The sequence below is a fragment of the Psammomys obesus genome, unplaced genomic scaffold (assembly GCF_907164565.1).
Source record: "Psammomys obesus unplaced genomic scaffold, mPsaObe1.curated_primary_1811, whole genome shotgun sequence".
Lineage (NCBI taxonomy): Eukaryota > Metazoa > Chordata > Mammalia > Rodentia > Muridae > Psammomys > Psammomys obesus.
The window spans coordinates 15,886,129-15,900,267 of NW_026585797.1; the positions used below are offsets into that span (position 1 = coordinate 15,886,129).

Here is a 14,139-nt window from a genome sequence, read left to right on the forward strand (position 1 = left end):
TTTGACCAATATGCCTGACCCTTGGAGGCTCAGGATATAAGTGTTTCCTCTATTTTTCATTTTAAAAATCCCTTAGAGCTTTTGAGTCTTCTCTCTATCCCAGGTTCACAGCCATTCCCCAGAGCACTTTTTTCTTCTTTATAAACTGTCTCATTTTGATCCAGCAAACAAACAAAAAAAAAAAAAAACAAAAACAAAAAAAAAAAACACCTCATCTTGTAAGACTGAAGGTAAAATAAAAGGAAAGCACTCTTTTCCACCACCAGCTGCTTGGTCCTCCACCTTTTCTCCTCCTCCTGCTCATTTGGTGGTTTTGTTGTGGCAGTGCGTGAAGAGCTCCGGTAGCACCCAAGGCTGGTAATAGGAGGGAGGAGGTTAGCTGGAGGTGGTAGCAAATGACAGATGCAGTGCCAGGTAGACTGTGAAAATCGAGACCCGGTTGGGGAAAGATTGTGTGTGGCTTCCTGAAGAAAACCTTCGCACCCTGGACTACAAAGCTCCGTGCTCTTTGCCACATGGGTTATCAAACAAGAACGTGCTGCCTGCCTTGTCTTGCCAATGTCTATTATTTTATTCTTAAAGGAGTTGCTAATCTTTTAAAAATACTTTTGGAACTTTTCCTATTTTATTTATTAATTTTTTTAAATTAGTATACAAAATAATGGCTTTCACTGTGATATTCTCATCATCTAGATCATTATATTTTTTTATGGATAACCCCAGCCTTCCTCTTCCCACATACTGGTCCCTTTCCTCTTCACTAATGGCTCTTCCTTGTGCTTTTATGATATCTATATCATATGTGTGTGTGTATATATATATATATATATATATATATATATATATAGAAATACTATATATAGCTTTATATGTAATGGCTTATATGTAATATCTAACAAATATTATAAATATATAATATATAAAATAGATATGTTACTTACTCTTGTCCCCTAAGAAGTTTGTCTTACTATTTCACTTGTAAAGCTCTTATTAAAATAAAGAGGATGTTTGTGAAAAGACCTAGTATTTACTTGGTAGTATCAGAATTCCCAGCTCTTGGGAAGGAGAGGCGTGAGGCATTCAGGATCAACTTGGGCTATATTATATAGCAAGACCCTGCCTGAAACAAACAATTTAAAAATGGTGTTTTAAATGACTCTTTCAACTAATGTTCCAATCTTCCGTCCCTCCCATCACCTCTTACAGTATGACTACGAATATGATGAAAATGGTGACAGAGTCGTATTAGGAAAAGGCACTTATGGGATAGTCTACGCAGGTCGGGACCTGAGCAACCAGGTCAGAATTGCTATTAAGGAAATCCCGGAGAGAGATAGCAGGTATGGTAACTGTTGGTATTAAAGCTCTGTTCTAAGGTGCTTGGGGTTAAAACAGTATGGTAGAAAATACTTGGTGATAGTCTGATTGTCGGAACTGTCTGGAAACTCCATCATGGAGTTTCCTAATTCCATTTCAGGTTTGTTCTGTTCACTTAGTGATTCGTACAAGACCTGCTGAGGAGGGAAAAAGACTAGGTGAGAAGGGAATGGCTTTCAGGGAGCAGAAAGGAAAATGACCCAGTATGTGTCAGGCTTGGGTCTTGTTGGATCGAAGAGGTTCATAACAGGAGATGGAGAAGCACAGCCATGGTTTCCAGTCTGCAGATCACTGAACAAATCGAGTAGCCAACAGCTCTTTTAGGCTCCATCGGGGAAGACAGGAGACTGCTCCCTGACCTAGAAAGATGGAGAGGTGAGCTCAGACAATCACAACTCACTGTGGCCGGAACTTCATGGGAACCAGTGTGGGCTGGAAAACCTGGACTCTGGCCAGCAAAGTGCTGGAGGTGCAGTGCGGAAGAGTCTAGAGGGTTGCAAATCCTGGGGGACACACCCACTCACGGGCAACCCCTGGATGTGAGTGTTAGGCTATTATGTTCTGCCACACCTTCCTTATAAATACGGTGTGTTTGTGTTTGTGTCTGGTCGTTAAGGCCTATTCTCAGCCTGTCCAAATGAGGGGAAAGAACATGGTAGAATCCAGCCCAGCACTGTAGCTCACTGAAGTGGGAGACTAAGAAGCATCTGTTTGTTAGTCCTAGCAGCCTCAGTCCCTGAGACACAAGGCTAGAGAACTCTCACCCCTCCTCTGCCACCCCTGCCCTTACCGCAGCCCACCCTTTCTACAGGAAAGGCCTGTATACTGTGATTCTCTCGGCCAGAATATCACATTTACCTTTCAAAAGATACCCAAGGCATGCTAAAAGGCAGAAACATGCCGGAGAACATTATCAAGTATCAAAACCAGAACCAGATTTGGCAAGTTGGAGTTAGCAGACTAGGGATTTAAGATGCTGATTCTTCTGAGTGAAATAGACAGCATGCAGGGATAGATATGACAGACGCTCCAAGGTAGGGATCCTGGGACAGAAGGAAAGAACTGTAAGAGGTTGGGAGCCCTGTCCCAGCAAAGGTACCTGCGCTGCTTCCAGAGTGCGTGGGTGTAGGTGACGATGTGCTACAAAAAAGAAGTGGGGGACAGAATATCTAAGAACTGTGCAACAGCTACAAACCAGACAATAGTTAATGGGTCACCACAGGGAAAAGAGGAGAGGGACAGAAAGCATATTTGAAGAAACGATTCCATCTATCCATAATAGGCCAACTAGCCTGAACCATATATTGAGACCACCTTCTCAAAAAAAAAAAAAAGTGAAAAATAATAGTCTAGGTGATTAACAGCAGATAATTGAGCTTGAAGAAACTTACAGATTAGTAGTTTTTTCCAGGCCAGGTGTATGCAGTGTCTCTGATGCCATCATTTCTCATATTTTTATAGCTAGTAAAAAAATATACAATTTTCTTGCAATTTTCTGATTATAGCCCAATTGATTGACCTGAAAAGTTACTAGTTCATCCTCATTTATGTCTTGGCACTTACATTAGTGAAAATTGCTGATCGCTTAGAACGTTTTCCATGTTGGAGAGGAGTGTTTACCCCTAGCTCAGCTGGACTCTTGATTAGTATTGTAAGCTTTGAACTAGCCTTGGTTTAAATAATGGGATTTGGACACTTGCATCCCTCTTAATCTTAAATGTAGGCACTTATCATCCTCATTTTCAATAGAGGATCAGGAGGCAGGGTACCCTTGATTCCTGATAAAGTGAGTTAGTTGCTTATATCAGGGTGACGACCTTAATCCTCTTAAGTCTAGAGAGTGGACACAGCTTGTGCCACTAACACATATCAAGAGCAGTGAACAGCCTCTAAGTGTCTCCCATCCCTCCAGAAGGAACTTTGTCTTCACAGCCAAGAGTTGTTCATTACCTAAGAATTGGTATTAACTCATTCTGTATCAGATTGCTCTTGCTGTCTCTAGCTGATACACTATAAAGGGAATGCTTTGATTCCTATAGCAGTTTAAAGGGGGAAATAAAAGAGTAATATGTCTGAGACATAAGGGATCTTCCTTTCTTTTTTTGTTTCATTTTATCTTTCTCAATGCTTTCTTTTGTTTGAATTCTAAGCTACAGTCTGAGCCACTCGTAAATTTCCAGGGAACTGAACCCTGAACTCTCAGATTCAGGCTCAGGAGCCTTATCAATGGAGCTATCCAAGCTTCCCTTTCCTCTTTTTTTTTTTTTTTTTTTTTGTCAGCCTTCTGAGGAGTATTATACAGATAGTAAGAGTTTATCTCAATTAAGTGAATTTAGAGCTTCATAAAGTAAGTGCCTGAGCTAGAAGTCGCCCTGCACTGCTTCATGAAACCCCTATTATTAAGCACTGAATTTTACTGTTTATTATTGCCCTTCTAAAAAGCTCCAGTCTATTTAGTTGGATTTGTCATTGGAAGATCTGAACATTCCTGAAGCGAGAGTGAGGATCATGTTTGCATTTAGTATGCCTTAGTATATTAGAGCCTTTCATACCAGTAGCCTCTGTGAGAGAGGGCAGAGAGAGACTACCGTCAAAGGAGCCTACCCAGTCTAGGTCACCAGAATAAGTGAGTGCCCTCTGCTCTGACACATGCAAGAGCAATAACGTGAGGTCAGCCAGTTGCTTTTCAGCCCCATGCTGTTTTCTCATTCCTGCGTAAACCACATCAAACCAGAGCCATTCTACCATGGCCAGTGAAGCTCTTATTTGGACCAGATGCTGTCACAGATTCCAATGAAAGCCAGTTAAATCGTTAAAAGTTGATTTGTTGGCATTTTATTATTCGGCAAGCTGTGCGATATGTACATAAGTGTTCACTGATCTTAGGACTCTTCAGAGTCTATAAGCTTTACAGTCCTTCATAGACGATCAGAAGTGTGGTGCTGTTTCAGAAATACAGAACGCTTTCATGATTTGACACAGTAGCGTGCATTAAGCACATGGTTTTGAACTCTGGTGGAGGACAGTGTGGAGGTTTGTTCAGGATCAGGCAGAAGTCATGATAAATGACTGGCTTTGTGGATACAGAAGGTGAGGGGTTTGGGAGAGTGGGCTAGGAGAGACTGGGATATGAATGGCTTTGTGGTTTACTGAAGAGTTGGTGAACCTTTGGGAAGGTGTGGATGAACATTAAAGATTTGGGAATTTTGGTTCCCTGAACAAGAGCCTCGTGGAAGAGTCATTACCCTGATGGAGCCAGTGGTACAGGATGCCGTGCTAACAGGAACAGTAGGCTGTACAGGCAGCATCTGATCTCCCAGGCCCTGTCTTAAGTCTGCCACTGCCTTTGTGATGTTGGGTCATCATTCTCTCTGTGAATCACTTCTCTTGTCTGTAAAATGGGTAGAAATGAGTGAATATATGCAGGGAGCCTTGAACAGTAGCTAACACCTTTCCCCTGCTGGGCTGCAGCTGAAACGTCACAGAAGTTAGGAGAAATAAAGGCCTTAGACAGTCACTGATTTTTATCTGTGGGCTCAGCTTAGCTGGTATTTTTAGTGTGCATTGCTTAAATTAATGCTCTAACGTGCCTACTGACACTTACCCTGTCTTCCAGATACTCTCAGCCCCTGCATGAAGAAATTGCTTTGCACAAGCATCTGAAACACAAAAACATTGTCCAGTATCTGGGCTCTTTCAGTGAGAATGGCTTCATTAAAATCTTCATGGAGCAAGTCCCAGGAGGTAAGAGGAGCCTTTCTTAGTTTCAGAAATGAAAGTTTCTAAGGCCTGGAAAAAGAGATAAATTGAATGGAATTTATTAGAGTACAGGTCTTAATTTCTCTATGAAAGGTCAAATAGATGACATTACCTTGATGCTTATTAGCAGATAGTAAAGATATTTTGAAACCATTTCAGTGTCAGTGATCATGACTTGGGTTAAAGCAACTGAGCATCCTATTCCTTAGACTTTGTTGATTATGACTGTCTTCAGAATAGGGATTTTCATATTTGTGTTTGAGACCAGATAACAAGTAGTTTCTGGCCTACTGTGAAGAGCCTTGCGTCCTGGCTTAACTTCGTGTCACATTAATATGCTTTTAAGACCTTACTCATTTAAGTTTTACCCACCACTTCTCTTGTTTTACAGGAAGCCTTTCTGCTCTCCTTCGTTCAAAATGGGGCCCATTAAAAGACAATGAGCAAACGATTGGCTTTTATACAAAGCAAATATTAGAAGGATTAAAATACCTTCATGACAATCAGATAGTTCACCGGGATATAAAGGTAGGACGCACCGTGATTCATCTTTCCTGTGGAGTTATTTTATCAGGAAATGTCAGGTTGTGTTCTGAGCGTTAATTGTGAATGAGGAATGAGGAACTGTAAGCAGTAACGCAACCATCAGTTCCTGTCCATTCTACACAGTTGCGCTCATGTCATAGTCTTCCACGTGGAATAGCCTCCTTACCCATTGAGGCCAGTAGACTTTGCTGCTAATCAGGTGTTTTCTAGGAGCACTATGGGGTGCCATGCAGTACTCCCAGGCTAAGCAGAACATGGCCTCTTCCTGAGGAGCTGCCAGGCCTATTAATCCTTATACAGTTTCTAAAATGAGAACATTATCTTCTCGAAAAGGAAAATTCAAAACTAATAAAATTTGGTTTTTTGAAATTATAATATTATTACATCATTTCCCCCCATTTTCCCTTCTCTCTCTCTCTCTCTAACCCTTTTAATGTACCATCTCTTGCTCTCTCTCACATTCATAGCCTCAGTTTCTTTAATTGTTGAGAGAGACAGGGATGGATGATTGGATGGATGGATGGATGGATAGAGATATATTTCTAAGTATGTAAATACAGTCTGCTCAGTATGTATAATGTTACTTGATCTCAGAGCTGACCTCTTGGTATTGGATAAACAATTTGGGGTTCTTCCCTAGGGAAGGCTTCTTTTTCTCCTGCTCTCAGCATTTCTTAGTTGCCTGTAGTTCTTTTTCTTTGTCGAGAGTTGATCCTCCCTGCGATCCTCCTTCCATGTTGGCATGTCTGCTGGTGTTGTCCTTGTCCAGGTCTTGTTTAGGCAGCCATGTTGATGAGACTTCCTGAGTGCAGCTTCTCTGACATCTCTAGGAGAGGAAGCCTCACAGAAAACTTTATGCTACTCTGGGTATTACAATCTAGAAGAGAACCCCTCTTCTGCTGTGACCCTTGAACTTTTGGTGATGGAATTGTGTTGTAGATGTATCCTTGGGCCTGTGTGCCATACTTTCACTTGTTCTCTGTATTTTGATTACTTGTAGTTGTCTATGATGGTCTCTGTCTGTTTCAAGGAGAAGTTGCTTTGAAGAGAAATGAGAACTATACTTTCCTGTGGTTATAAGGATAAATGTTTAGAGTGGAGTTAGGAGTTTTGATGGTTTAGTAAACTGATGGATATAGGGTTTCATCCAAGGTCCATGATGTCACTAGTCCCTTGCACTGGCCAGCTTCCCAATACTAGGCATGATTTCCCTCTTGTTGAGTGGGCCTTAAGTCCAATTAAAGAGCTGTTGCTTACCGGTAAATAAGCATGCCACTGTGCACTCTTAGGAATACCGTGCCATAGTGGTTTTGGTTCATAGGCATCATAGCTGGGAAACTGTTGTTTACTTCCTTTCCTTGGAAGCTAGCATGGCATCTCTGGCATAATGAAAGCTCGTCCTCATGGAGGAGGCGCTACAGTCAGAACCTGCTTGGTTCCATTATGTTTGCATCCAAAGTATATGGTATATTCAGCAATAGAGACTGGCCTGGGATGCAACCCAGCAGCGGCAATAGCCATGTATTTGAAGTCTCTTAAGCAACCCTGAACCACAACTTAAAAGGCTGTTTTTCATGCCTGATGGCTGGGGTTTTGTTAGCTAGTGCATGGCTTTTGGGAGAGCATTGTCAGTCCAGATGGGAAATTTCATCTAAACATGTGTGTGTGTGTGTGTGTGTGTGTGTGTGTGTGTGTGTGTGTGTGTGTAAGAATATATATATGTAAGAATATATATATATATATATATATATGTAAGAATAAATATATATGAATACATAAGGCTTAAATGTCGTATATGTAATTTTGGTATCTAGATAATAATGTAACTCCTTATGACTTTTCCAGATATCCTTGCTGTCATTTTTTTTCTTTATTAATTACGCTTTACTCACTTTGTATCCCCCCCCCTGGTTTTCTCCCTCCTCCTGTCCCAATCCCTCCCTTCCTCCACCCTCTACATGCATGCCCCTCCCCAAGTCCACTGATAGGGGAGGACTTCTTTTCCTTCCTTCTGATCCTAGTCAATTAGGTCTCATCAGGAGTGGCTGAACTGTCTTCTTCTGTGGCCTAGTAAGGCTGCTTCCCCCTCAGGGGGAGGTAATTAAAGAGCAGGCCTATCAGTTCATGTCAGAGATAGTCCCTATTCCTATTACAATGGAACCCACTTGGATACTGAACTGCCATTGGCTACATCTGTGCAGGGGTCTTAGGTTATCTCCATGCATGGTCCTTGGTTGGAATAGCAGTCTCAGGAAAGACCCCTGTGCTCCGATTTTTTTGGTTCTATTGCTCTCCTTGTGGAGTTTTTGTCCTCTCCAGATCTTACTGTTTCCCACTTCTTTCCTAAGATTCCCTGCACTCTGCCCAAAGGTTGCCCATAAGTCTCACTATCTACATTGATAGTCTGCAGGACAGAGCTTTTCAGAGGTCCTCTGTGTCAGGCTCCTGACTTGTTCCCTCTTTTCTCCTTCTTCTGATGTCCATCCTCTTTGCCTTTCTGGATAGGAATTGAGCATTTTAGCAAGAGTCCTCCCTCTTGATTAGTTTCTTTAGGTGTACAGATTTTAGTAGGTTTATCCTATATTATATGTCTATATGAGTGAGTATATACTGTGTGCATCCCCCTGCTTCTGGGATAGCTTACTCAGGATGATCTTTTCCAGATCCCACCATTTACCTGCAAATTTCATGATTTCCTTGTTTTTTATTGCTGAGTAATATTCCATTGTGTAGATATAACACAATTTGTGCATCTATTCCTCCACTGAGGGGCATCTGGGCTGTTTCCAGCTTCTGGCTATTACAAATAAGGCTGCTACAAACATGGTTGAGCAAATGTCCTTATTGTGTACTTGAGAATCTTTTGGGTATGTGCCTAGGAGTGGTATCGCTGGATCTTGAGGAAGCGCTATTCCTAGTTGTCTGAGAAAGCGCCAGATTCCTTGCTGTTATTTTACCTTCTTCTCTGCTCCTTTATCAATGTCCCTCTACCTCTAATTACCAGGACAGCCAGGGATACACAGAGAAACTGTGTCTCACAAAAAGAAAAGTGTCCCCTGTTTTTTCCATTTCCCTCTGCAAGTCACTTGTACCCAGATATTTCTCCCCATAGTTCCTCACGACCCTCCATGGTTCCCTTTTGCTTTCCTGGTTTTTGTGGTTTCTCCGAGTTATATACTGATATCTGAAGACTTGAAGCAAGGGACCACAGACAAGAGAGAACATGGGACATTTATCTTCCTGAGTCTGGGTTACCTCACTCAGTGTCATCTTTTCTAATTCTATCCACTTACCCGCCAAGTTCATGATTTTATTTTTTTCTTTATAGCCAAATAGTATTCCATAGTATATGTACCACATTTTTATTATCTACATGTCACTTGAAGGACATATAGGTAGTTTCGTTTCCTAGCTGTTATGAAGACACCAGCAGTGATCATGGCTGAGTGAGTATCTGTGGAATAAGATGTCAGGTCCTTTGGGCGTGTACCTAGGCATGATATAGCTGGATCATGTGGTAGATTTTTAGCTACTTGAGAACTCTCCATACAGTTTTCTGTAGTGGCCACACCAGTTTGTAATCCTACCACACAGTGAGTGAGGGCTGCCCACGCACTTCCAACATTTGTTGTTGGCTGTTCTGTTGATTTTTGCCATTCTGACTGGGGTAAGATAAAATCTGAAAGTTACTTCAATTTGCATTTCCCTAATCGATAGGGACAAAGAACATTCTTTTGATAAATTTCTTAGTTGTTTTTATTTCTTCCCTTTGGAGAACTCTGTTCAGATCCCAACCCCATTTATGAATTGGCCCTTTTTTTTTTTAACTCTTTGATTTTTGAGTTCTTTATATATTCTGCATATTAATCCTCTGTTATGTGTATAGCTGGCAACGATTCTTTCCTATTCTATGGGCTTCCTCTTCATTTGATTGTTTCTTTAGCCATGCAGAAGATTTTTAGTTTATGAGGGCCTAGTTGTTGATTGTTGGGCTTAATTCCTGGGCCAATGAAGTCTTGTTCAGAAAAGTCTGTTCCTATACCTGTACTGCCTGTTTTCAACTAGCAAAAACTAAGAAATTTTTGACAGAACCTGGCTTCCTTAAAGTATGTTCCTCTTGTAAACAAACAAATACAAAGCAAGAAAGTGAATACAAAGTAAGAAAGTACAATCCAGAGATAAAATGTGAAGGGCTTTCATTATTTAGAGGAAGCAAGGAGAGTTTTGTTTTGCCTTGAGGTGTACCTCCTGAACAAAGAGCAGACTGTTTGAGGAGCCTTCTGTACATACTCATATTGATATCAGAAGGTACATGTGCCTGAGCATGTTGCCCATCCTAACCATGTTCAGTTTAAGGGCAGAGATACCATGTTCAAAAAGGATAAATGGTAGACATAATACCTCAGGACTAAGAACATAGAATGGTAATGAGCAAAGATTACTGTGGGATACCTAGAAGAAAGGGAGTGACTGTGTGGCCGGTTTCTCTTAAATGTCTTCGAAAGTGTTAGCCGGAACAAAAAGAACAGCTTTGAAGAGCTTTTAAATGGGCAGCAGTATTCTGTGTGTGCTGTGGATGTTTGTCTCTGCTTCACCTGCTTGCTCGGTGGCTTACAGTCCTAAAACCAACTCATATGTCCTAAGTAATCCAGGGAGAGTGAGAAACAACACAGAGAAGAGAAGAAAGTAACTGGGAAGTTAAGGAAGTTATTTCTATAGCTGCTGTACAAAGGTGAGCCAGGCTAAGTATAAACTGTGGTGAGCTCTCCCTCAGGGCCATGTTTGACTTTGTGACCTGAACAGATTATAAACAACTGATAACATATAAATTGTGAAAAATGATATCAAGAACTCTATATTGAAAGGAATTCTCTACTGAGATAAACTATTAGTGAAGAACACAGCATGAATGCCATTGTTTGTTCTAAGGGCATTTCTTTTAATTAGGCTTAAGTCAACCACAAACAGCATCAGTAAAAAGATAACATTTTGATTGGACTATTCTTTCCCTAGGGTGACAATGTATTGATTAATACCTACAGTGGTGTTCTCAAGATCTCTGACTTCGGGACATCAAAGAGGCTTGCTGGCATAAATCCTTGTACCGAAACTTTTACAGGCAAGTTTTTACGCTGATGATACAGATCTTGGATAATTAAAAACGAGAGTGCTGAGCCTGAGCATAAGGTGAGAGATAAGCTAGGTCAGTGCTCTCACGAACATGAGTGCTGGGATTGCCCGATGCTGACATGCCCTTCTGTCTGCTCCGGTTTCTGAGAGTAGCTCTGTCCGCTGCCGTACACCACCAATGATTACTTTTCACTCTCAGTTTTTGTTTCCTGTCCCTTTTTCTCCTGACTGCCTTACGACACCCACGAGACTACTTTTTACAAACATTCCCTAGCCCAGCCTCTTTGATTCTTACTCATATCCAAGTCATCTCCTATCTGGGCTCCAGATGTCTTGTCTGAGTCTGTTTCTCCCAGGAATCAGTTCCCCTAGTGCACAAAATAAATAACCCTAAGATTTTAGTTCAGAAAAGAGGAAGTGACTCAGTCACTCAGAAGAGAAGGGGATGAGAAATTAGGCTGTGCCGTGACTGGGCTGCCTCAGAGGCAGGGCCCTGGGAGGGCGGGCAGAGACAGCCGTTTCCAAAAAGTTGAAGGCAGCTGAGAGGAAGATGAAGCTGAACAGGTGGATGGCTGCTTAGCAGATCCTGGGCCTGCAAACTTGTCTGTGCTCCCTGTTCTTATGCTAACTCTCCAGGATCATTAGAGACGGGATGGCAGGCTGGGGCCAGAGATTGAGAGATTGATTAAAAAACAAATATAAGATGTCAATGACTAATATCTGATTTAATATAAAGCAAAGTGGCCAGATGCCCCCACTTCCAAACCCCCTGTGGTAGGTAGAAGTGGCTCTGTTTGCAGATGGGGACGTTGGTGGAAGAGGACGGGAAAGCTCTCCGGTGGTCATGGTGGGTTATGATGGAGCTTGGCGTGTCAGCTCACTCTCTGCTCTTGTCATTGGCCTTCAGACCTCAGCCCAGCTCGCTCTGCATCCCTGCATCCGTGCTGGTAGTCTAAGAGGCAGGAAAGAGGAGGGAGGGATTCTGTGTGTCTCTCTGATCCTCCAGTCAGCACCCCCTTTCCATACCCCACCCAGTGTATTTAAGACTACCCATATTTACAACATATTTTTAAAATAAATTCAAACCTACTAGCAACTCCCATGTTTGCGTTTCTTTCCTCGTCCTCTCTCAGCGTGGCAAGAGGCGATTCTGATGCTGCCCACACAGGGTAGCCTGGGAGATGATAAGCCCTACTTCTGTGGTTTGTGGGCCGGAGGCTGACTTACTATCTTCTTCTCATCTTGAAAACTTGTCTTTAATCCTCAAGGCATTGTGGGGAAGTAGTCTCACCAAGGCCTATGCCCGTAACTCTCCCACCAGCCACACATGAAGGTGACTAATGAGCTCAGCTTGGTGCTGAGCTGAGAGCATAGCATACAGGCCTTGGTCCTTGCAACACTGTGGCCTGTGTAGCCCTGGCTTGATGTTCAAGGGGCCAAGGTGCGTCATTGCCTCTGGTGAGTGCAGTGGAAAGTCCTGGCTGTGTTTCACGTCGTGGTGATTTGGGTGAGGAGGAAGCCATCATTCATGGAGTGCTGGCTGCAAGCTTCACTTGGGTGCCTGGTGCCCTGTTCACTCTGAAATTCGTACATAAACCGGAATCATGAGGTATCATTATCTCAGGTTATGGTGAGAACATTAAGGTTCAAAGAGTTTAAATAACTTGCCCAAGGTCACACAACTGTTTTAGTCATAGATCTGAGGTTTGAACTAGACTTAACATGCTGAGTGGAATTAATTACCTTCTCCTCACGCCTTCCCCACCCACACTCTTCCCTATCTCTACTGAGGGACACTCTAGACTTAGCCATTGCTGCCACCTTTTCTCACGCTGCAACCCTACCATCAAGGAAGTCTGTCCATTCTAGTTTCAGAGTCTGTCCAGAAGTGGAGTAGACTGTCACCGTACCAGCACCACAACTCTGCTGCCACACACCTGGCCTGCACAGCTTCCTGTTCTCTGCTTCCACTTTTGCCCCCTCCTGTCCATCAGCCAGAAGCCTCAGTGGCTGTGGTGGAGGGTAAACAAAGCCAGAGTCCGCATGTCGGAAAAGGCATGACCTTTCAGATCCCATGTCTGGCTCACTGAGCATCAGAGGCACAGAGCTTCCTGCATTTCCTCAAGATGTTGAGTGCTGGCTTCCCTGGGCTGTACGAGGCCAGAACAAGGACCAGGGGTTCTTGCCACTGCCTCTTCATACCATACCATACCCTTTCAGCCGTCTGGCTCTGCATGGCCCCCCGTCTCTCCTCTTCAGTTTATTCACATCGGTTCTTACGGTTTGCCTTTAATCATGGTTCATGATCTGCCTTTGATCCTTTAAAACAGTTGTTCTCAACCTTCCCAGTGCTGCGACCCTTTCACACAGTTTTTCATGTGGTGACCTCCCCCCCACACCATAATATTATCTTGTTGCTGCTTCATTACTGTAATTTCACTTCTGCTGGGAGTTGTAATATAAATATTGGCTACACAGAATATTTGATATGTGACCCCTGTGAAAGGGTCATTCGATCCTTAGAAGGGTTACAACCCACAGATTGAGAACCACTGTGCTGAAATCTTTGAGGAAGATCTACAGCAGGAGTTGTATATGTTTAATATGCAGAATCACATACACCACACATTTTTAAATTATTTTTCATCTTAGCTCTCAGAATCCTGGTGCTGCCATGATAAAGAAATAAGAGTGGCCTCTTGCTTCTAGCTACTTGTGTCTGTGCTAGGGCTCACATGCATCCTAAGCAAGCACAATGCCAGTGGGCCATCCATCCTTATGGGTTTTTCCCTTGACACATGAAAATTTCTACAACTAATGGCTGTCACGTAATGTTTGAATACGTGCATGCATCCTTTCGTGTGGCACATCTGTCTCCTCAGATGTCTAAACATTTCTTTGAAAGCTCACAGTCCCTTTTGTAGTTTCTTGGGATTTTGTTGTTGTTGTTTTAACATAGGGCATGGTTATTGATTATTGCTGATTATTGCTATGGAGGAGAAACCATGTCTCCTCTCTCCTGACTATTACTTAGTGCTGACAGAACTACTGTTGCCTATCTCTCTTACCTCCTCATTTCTGCAGCTAATAACTACTATTCTGTTCCCATCATTGATGACACCAGGATTTGCCATTGTCCTGGATTATTTCACTTACCATCATGATCTCCAAAACGGAAACTTACGAGTCAAATACTAGGTTCGAGAATAGGAAACTACATAGCTTGAAAGAGATCAGTAAATGAACTAGATCTTCTCTGGAAAAGTATACATAGAGGGAGTCATCATATATTGGAAGAACTGAATGCAGAAATATATATTGTATTTC

The 14,139-nt window shown here is 42.4% G+C and overlaps 1 protein-coding gene across 1 annotated transcript in view; it reads left to right on the forward strand.

Moving 5' to 3' along the window:
* Positions 1-14,139, forward strand: part of Map3k5 (mitogen-activated protein kinase kinase kinase 5) — a 190,096-nt gene that overhangs the window by 141,045 nt on the left and 34,912 nt on the right. Inside the window, exons 15-18 of the mRNA XM_055599285.1 lie at positions 1,207-1,340; positions 4,994-5,121; positions 5,528-5,664; positions 10,696-10,801. Of these exons, the coding sequence (XP_055455260.1) occupies positions 1,207-1,340; positions 4,994-5,121; positions 5,528-5,664; positions 10,696-10,801 (505 nt within the window). The remainder of the gene's footprint in view (positions 1-1,206; positions 1,341-4,993; positions 5,122-5,527; positions 5,665-10,695; positions 10,802-14,139) is intronic.